General features: G+C 22.5%; 3 protein-coding genes across 4 annotated transcripts in view; 2 read left to right on the top strand and 1 right to left on the bottom strand.

Moving 5' to 3' along the window:
• zip (myosin heavy chain 10) overlaps positions 1–3,121 on the top strand; it is a 31,302-nt gene extending 28,181 nt beyond the window's left edge. For both annotated transcript variants that reach the window (XM_017905166.1, XM_017905168.1), the window contains one exon: positions 3,070–3,121. In XM_017905166.1, the coding sequence (XP_017760655.1) occupies positions 3,070–3,092 (23 nt within the window). In that variant the 3' untranslated portion in view covers positions 3,093–3,121. The remainder of the gene's footprint in view (positions 1–3,069) is intronic.
• Positions 3,046–5,470, bottom strand: LOC108551128 (26S proteasome non-ATPase regulatory subunit 10). The gene is made up of 4 exons (XM_017905169.1): positions 5,305–5,470; positions 5,139–5,237; positions 3,481–3,772; positions 3,046–3,230 (listed from the first exon to the last, which is right to left on the bottom strand). The coding sequence occupies exons 1-4, from the start codon at positions 5,404–5,406 to the stop codon at positions 3,046–3,048; spliced, it is 678 nt and encodes a 225-aa protein (XP_017760658.1). The 5' UTR covers positions 5,407–5,470.
• A 1,535-nt stretch (positions 5,471–7,005) lies between these two features.
• On the top strand, positions 7,006–7,989 carry Phf5a (PHD finger protein 5a; the record flags this gene model as incomplete). Its single annotated transcript, XM_017905165.1, has 3 exons — positions 7,006–7,051; positions 7,149–7,165; positions 7,799–7,989. Coding segments are annotated over exons 1-3 (234 nt in total), but the record flags the coding sequence as incomplete, so codon positions are not given.
• Between the last annotated feature and the right edge of the window lie 189 nt (positions 7,990–8,178).

The raw sequence follows: 8,178 nt of genomic DNA on the forward strand, positions 1-8,178 counted from the left end.
TTTTTTTTTTTTTTTTTTTTTTTAAATAGATTAAACAGCTTTCTAGTAACTTTTTATGCGGGCTATTCAAATTCACAATTGAACTGCCACATCACATCATCGTGGACCATTATTGTCTCCACGTAACAATTATAATTAAATTTAAAAATCTTTTGAATAAATTTAATAAACTTTATATACATTTTCGACGGATTTACTTAGTAAGAAATAAATTATAATTTCATACATAAAAAGAGATTATGATGAATTATGTCTATTGAATAAAAAATATAAATGTCAGCGATGCGTTAGAAAACTGAAATTTAAGTGAAACATAAGAGAATACATGTATTTGTACCCCTTTTGGGTTTAAAAACATAGGTGAAAGCTCTAAGCCTTAAGATTTTATATGAGATATATGAAGCTTCAACATCAAATGCTGAAATGTCGACAACCTTTTCATCAAACATATTTCTTTTTGATGAAAATTTGGATGATTGTAAAAAATATACTTCTTTAACTTTGCAGAATCATACCATACTAATAATAATTATTATTTTTATTATAAATAATAAATGAATAATAAGAAATATCATTTAAATTTCTTTTACACTTTTTATAACTATTATATAAAAATATCTTCAATACAGTCATAATGAAAAATTCTCAACTTTTCCTTCATTTCTCTTTTCCATTGTTTAAATCAATTTATGATATTTAATAAGAGCAAAATTTTTTAATTTTAATCTAATTATATATGTTGAAAACATTCTGATTTTTCCATACTTTGTTCTTAAAGAAATTTGAGCAAAATGTTTAAAACTTTAAAAATTTAGTATTTATTTTTAATTTGAATATAAATTTAGTATAAAGATAATAAAGAGAAGTTATAACATCTATGTATTTTCTAAATTGAAATTTTGTTTGTAACAAATTGTTTTTGGAAGATAAATAACAGAAATATTTGTAAACGCGAATTAAAAGTTAAAGATTTAATAATATATTTTTTATAAATCATCCAAAATTTCTCTGAAGGAGGAAAAAATCTATACCATCTAATGTTATCTGCGAATCGCTGTGAATTTGTGTAAATAAGCGCAAAAACTATTAACTCTCAACTGTGGTGCGTTTTATCTAAGCAATTACTTTGGAATTTGAAGTCTCATCTCTATTTAAGAGTATGAATTACAATGGGATTGGAACAGATAAGTATGAAAAATATAAATCAACTGAACGGGTAAATAATAGAAAGAGCGATAAGTGAATAGGATTTGACCAGTAAAATATAAACCTTTTTGATACATTTTACATAGATATAAATCAAATATTAACGACACTTAAGTATGTTAAAAAGAAAGCATAATAAATGCTAAAAACTGAAACTAAAAAGAAAATTGTTATGGTCAGTGATTTTCAATCAATTGTTTAATTAGTGATTGTTATATAATTCTTTTATCTTTTTAATTTTTACTAATACTTTTCAGTATTTAAAATAATTGAATAAAATTTTTAAAAAATTGATTGACAATGTGGAACTCAATATATTATTGAGTATTTAACTATATAGGATATTCATATTTATGTTCAATATTTTCTTTTCGAATAACAGATATGTGAAAAAATGGAAGAAGAAAGTTTCACAGTTTTTTTTTATGAACAATAAATTTTTGTTCCTGGAGCTTTTTGCATAATTATGATAACATTTTTATTATATAGGTTTTGATTCTGTGCAATACAAGAACCATAAGAAATTAATGTATTACTTAATATCAGTACTATTATGAAATGTTCTTGTTTAGTATCTGTATTTTTAATAAGATGAAAACTTCCATGTAATCAAGTGAAAAGATTTTCAAATAATATATTTGGATATAAATGAGTTAAAACATATTAATTTACAAAATATCTACCATGGCCCTAAAATTAACTCTCAGTTTTTAAATTTTCTTTTATTCACGCTGGTTAAATAATATAAATGATTCAGATATTTTAAATTAAACTATGTTATATTCAATTTTTACTTAATATGAAATCTAATTAATATAATATTGTGTAATCTTTAAAATAATTTATGTTTCTACCTATATGTTATACTTTGAATATTTTTCCATTGTCCCATATATTGTTCAATTTGTTTTAACAGTTAATGTTATGTAGTATAGAGAATGCTGTATCTCTTAATTTAAAAAAAGTTCATGGTGTCTTCATTTGTTTTATATATATATACCAAATATAGAAAATTAATGTATAAAATATCCATCTATAAAGTATAAAATATTGTCTATAAAGAGTATAAAATGTTTCTGCTTTTCTATTTTTTCATGTACCTGCTGTTTAAAAGAAGAGAAATGTAAAGGGTTATTCACATACACCCTATATATACATATATATATACATAGGATGCCCCAGGGTATCCCCGCATTGATGGTACAACCGAGGAAGGGGTGATTCTACATGAAAAAAATAAAGAATAAAATTTTTTTATTTGAAATTTAATAGTTGAGAAAATCGATTTTGAATATTCACCGAGTACGCGTGCTCTTAACTACAACTTAAATGGATAAATTATCAGTACATCAGCATCTATGATAGAACCGAAGAGGGGGTGATTCTACATGGAAAAAAAAAAAAAAAAAAAAAAAAAAAAAAAAAAAAAAAAAAATTTTTATTTGAAGCTTTGTTGTCGAGAAAATCTGTGCACTTAACTAAGGCTTAGATGGATGGTCCATCAGTATATTAGCGCATTCGGTGAATATTCAAAATTGATTTTCTCGACTACAAAGCTGGGAATGAAAAAATTTTATTCTTTATTTTCGATTTGTATTTTCATATAAAATCATCCCTCCCTCGGCTGTATCACTGATGCTGAGACATCCTATATATTTCAAACATTTATCTTTAATAGAATACAATTATTGATAAAATAAAAAATGATATGTATGAATTTAATAAATTAACAGTAAAACATTTTTTGTTACCAAAAATTAAATTTATATTAATGTTAAAAAAATAAAGATTGAACACCACTGAGCCAATGACATCAATGTTTTATTTTACTGTTTATGATCAATTTTCATGTATTTTTTTCAGTTGCAGTGCCAGACCTGGGTTAGCTAGATCCAAAGGAGTTTTCTTTTCTTTATTCATCAGTGTTACTCTAGCACCATTTTGTACTAATAATTTAGCTTCATCAACACGGTTTTCCTCGCATGCCAAATGTAACGCACTATTACCGTCAGCATCTTTTTTGTCTGAAAGTAATTTAATTAAAGTTTTTATATACAGTATCTATTATGAAATTGATGTTCATAATTAATGTAAATTCTTATTCTATGATTTGAGAAACAAATTCAATTCAATTTAGTTAAAAATTAGAACAGTTTAAAATATTACATTTAAATTATTATTTACACGAAAACAAAACAATATTTCTCAACGTTGTTAAAAAATAACGGCATATTTTTTGACTAAATAAAGAATTAAGATTAATAAAATATTTACCAATATCTAAATATTGTCCGTAAAATTCTATGAGAAGTTTTACAATAGCAATATTGCCTTTCGATGTGGCTCTATGTAGTGGTGTAGCACCACGATTGTCTGTCGCATTAACATTAGCACCTTTTGCTAGTAATGCAACACAAATAGTTCTCCAATTCTTTGATGCCGCATATTGTAATGATGAATGACCCGTTTGTGTTTTGGCATTAACATCTGCACCTTCAGCTAGTAAAGTATTAATTACTTTTTCACGACCAGCTGATGCTGCTAAAATTAAAGGTGTCATATTCATCTAAATAACAAAATTAAAATATTTCATTAATTTAAGAATACATCATATAATTCGAGATAATGTTAATATTAATATAAAAAATATGAAGAAACACATACAATAGTATATTACAATAGTAATGTTATGCTATTTAATATATTCACATATAACTTACAAAGTTATAACAGGTTTCAAATAAAAAATTTATCACAAACAACATGAATTTGATTAGATTTTTTAAAATATTTTATGAAATATTACTTTAGTTTCTACATTAAATAATCGCATGTAACTTCGAACATGATGCGATATATTTTTTAAAATTGTTTTTTTAAAAATGTAATATACATTTTGAATAAATTACATTGTTTTGTAAACAACATTTTTACTCTACCTAAAATGTTATAAATAAGTTTTTGTTAAGCTTGCTATTAATGACCAGGCTTTACTGTCTGAACGATTTCCATAAATAATTTATTTGCAAAAATGTAATGATTAATTATTAAAAATGTATTTAATAATTCGTTGAAATGTTATGTTTCTATAATTAGTTGAAGTAAAAGCAATCTAAATCCAAATCATATATAAAACTTTTTTCTTCACAATAATTGTAGAAAAAATAATATAAAAAAATTATTTACTACTAATATGTGATAATTTATTTTATGATATACTATTCAGTATGAATGACATGCTAAGCAAATCTGATTTAAAAGAAAAGATTACGTACAATGAACAAACTTTGAATTTCATAAATGAATTCAACAACCCAAAAAGGTATTTATTTTCTCTGTGAAAAAATTATGATAATATCAATATTATTTTTACAAGTGAAAATATGTAATAACGTGTATCATGAATTACAAATTACAATGCTTGGAACTAATTTCGTAAAGTCCCTTCTTAAAAAACAGAAAAAAGCTACAAATACGAAATTAAAATTTCTATGTGAGAGCATAGATAAAGATTACATTATATAAATTTTTCTTCGTATCAAAAAATATTTTTCTTCCGGTCATTTTTAAATACTTTCTATATAATATATAATAAAAATTATTTATAGAACGATAGTGATTTTACTTTATATAAGTAAAAATTACGTATTACGAAATAATTTATTCAATGTATATTCAAAATAATATTTTAATTTGTACAAACTTTGTTATGATATTAGATTTAAATAATTTAACAATTTTTTCATGTAGTAACTTTTTGAATCATCTAAACAATCTAATAGGAAATCGCTTTGTAATTTTGTTAATTAAAAATAATAAGTAGTTAAAATAAATGTTGGTAAGACTGAATACAAGTTATAAATGAAAAAGCATATTTTACAATTTACTATGAAATTAAAATAGGTCACATTGTTTATTAATGACTGACTTACATCATCAGTAGGATCTACTGGTACATCGATGGACAATAAATATCTCACTAGATCATCGTGTCCTCCAAGTGCTGCCCAATGTATTAACATTCGTTGGTTCTGAGAAATAAATTTGATATATAACATAACCTCAAAAAATATTTGAAATAAATTATTATATGCTTACACTATCTTTAGCAAATTTTAATCGATCGTTTTCACTCAGTAAATTCTTAATATCTTTGGTTTTGCCACGATAAGCCATATCATAAATTGATTGTTCGGACATTGTTATTATCTTATATGTTACTAGTTATAGCAAATCCGTGATGTTTACAATAGTTGAAGTATTCGCAAATGACATCTAGAATGCCATAAATTTTTTCAAAGATTTGAAAATTTAAATCAAAGAAAGATATGTAACCTGTTGAGAATATAAGTTATTTTTTCGTTAATAGTATATTTAAAGAATTTATAAGAAATGTATAGTATTTTAAATTATTTTTATGTATGTAAAATTATAAATATGATGGTTTCAAATTTATGTGAAATGTAGAATTGAATTTTATTAGTTACAGTTTTACTTATTCGTTTATTTTCACGATTAAAAAGTCATGTAATATACATCCTATTTACTACATGCATTAAGTAGTAAGTATATTAATATAGTATATAGTATATATAGTATATTATATATAGAAAAAATTAGTATCTAGATAAATTTAAAGAAAAATCTATTAACTTATATAATTTTACACATGTTAAATCAATTAAAAATATAAATTAAAAATAAAAAAAGAATATTTATGGCACAAAATTATTTTTCTAATATTATATGAAATTTTATACATTACTTAATTTAAATTTCAAATAGTTTTTGAATAAATATTAGCAAATTATGAAATGGACATGAGAAATTTGTCTTTATCATTCTAGCTATTAAAATTATATAGTTCTAATATAATAAAGTATCAAATTAAGTATAACTAAATAAAGTAAGAATATAGAACAAAAAATATGTTTTTTTATTTAAACTCTATATATTCTGAATATCATTCAAGAAAAGTTATTCGTATATATAATCAATTAACTAAACTATCATTGATTTAAAAGGAACCATGAAACGTAAACAAACTTGAAGCTTTTCAAATGTGTTGTATTGTAATGTGTATAACGTAAAAATTTATACAATAATTTGTATTTCATACAATTTGAAGTATTTTATTTATTTTGTAATATGGCCAAACATCATCCAGATTTAATTTTTTGTAGGAAACAACCGGGAGTTGGTAAGATTAATATTTATATTAGGTTAGATTGCAGTTTTAAATTTTAGGTTAGAATTATATATTATGCGTTATTTTTAATTTATTAATAGTTAAAAGAAAACTGTTTCCTTTGTGAAATTGTTTAGTGAAAGAAAGAATTATGTATCCATTGTTTATTTTTATAGATATTTAATAATTATGAATTTTATATTTAATCAAAGCATTGTTATTAATGGTGTGTATAATAACATGTTAAATCAATTAAAAATATAAATTAAAAATAAAAAAAGAATATTTATGGCACAAAATTATTTTTCTAATATTATATGAAATTTTATACATTACTTAATTTAAATTTCAAATAGTTTTTGAATAAATATTAGCAAATTATGAAATGGACATGAGAAATTTGTCTTTATCATTCTAGCTATTAAAATTATATAGTTCTAATATAATAAAGTATCAAATTAAGTATAACTAAATAAAGTAAGAATATAGAACAAAAAATATGTTTTTTTATTTAAACTCTATATATTCTGAATATCATTCAAGAAAAGTTATTCGTATATATAATCAATTAACTAAACTATCATTGATTTAAAAGGAACCATGAAACGTAAACAAACTTGAAGCTTTTCAAATGTGTTGTATTGTAATGTGTATAACGTAAAAATTTATACAATAATTTGTATTTCATACAATTTGAAGTATTTTATTTATTTTGTAATATGGCCAAACATCATCCAGATTTAATTTTTTGTAGGAAACAACCGGGAGTTGGTAAGATTAATATTTATATTAGGTTAGATTGCAGTTTTAAATTTTAGGTTAGAATTATATATTATGCGTTATTTTTAATTTATTAATAGTTAAAAGAAAACTGTTTCCTTTGTGAAATTGTTTAGTGAAAGAAAGAATTATGTATCCATTGTTTATTTTTATAGATATTTAATAATTATGAATTTTATATTTAATCAAAGCATTGTTATTAATGGTGTGTATAATGATCTTAAAACATAAACAAATAGTAAATCTCCTTAATAAATAATTACATCTATCATTTTTTCCTTTGTTGTTATCTATGAAAAAAATGAGTAATAAAATATCTTAATTCATATATGTCCAAATTCTTATATATAAACAAATGTGCGCAATTTCTATTTTAACAAAAATGTTATAGAAATGAAGCAATATTTTGTTGTTTGTGAAGTTTATATTTTGTTATATTTTATAATCAATTTATTCATAAATTTATCTGAAACAAATTTATAATACCCTTGTACATGATATATAAATAAATATAAATTGGTTATTATTAAACAGTATAATTTTTGTGCTAATGAGATTATATATTTATATTTAGAAAAATATATTTTTATATTTATGGAGCAAAATGAAATTTTTAATTTTCAGCAATAGGAAGGTTATGTGAAAAGTGTGATGGTAAATGTGTGATTTGTGATTCTTATGTAAGACCATGTACTTTGGTGAGAATTTGTGATGAATGCAATTATGGATCTTATCAGGGCCGATGTGTTATTTGTGGTGGACCTGGTGTCTCTGATGCCTACTACTGCAAAGAATGTACGATTCAAGAGAAAGATGTAAGTCTTAAAAAATATAGTTCAATACCTATATTAATACATTAATGTACATTATATTTTTATTTTTAAGTGGACATATATATTAATATGTGATATGTTGCAAACTTTTTATTGTATTTGAAATACGAACGATAGGAAATATACCTCATAGTACTATTGATGACCTTTTAAAGAAAATTATCAAAAATT

Source organism: Eufriesea mexicana, unplaced genomic scaffold, assembly GCF_001483705.2.
Source record: "Eufriesea mexicana isolate 0111107269 unplaced genomic scaffold, ASM148370v2 scaffold3677, whole genome shotgun sequence".
NCBI classification, from domain to species: domain Eukaryota; kingdom Metazoa; phylum Arthropoda; class Insecta; order Hymenoptera; family Apidae; genus Eufriesea; species Eufriesea mexicana.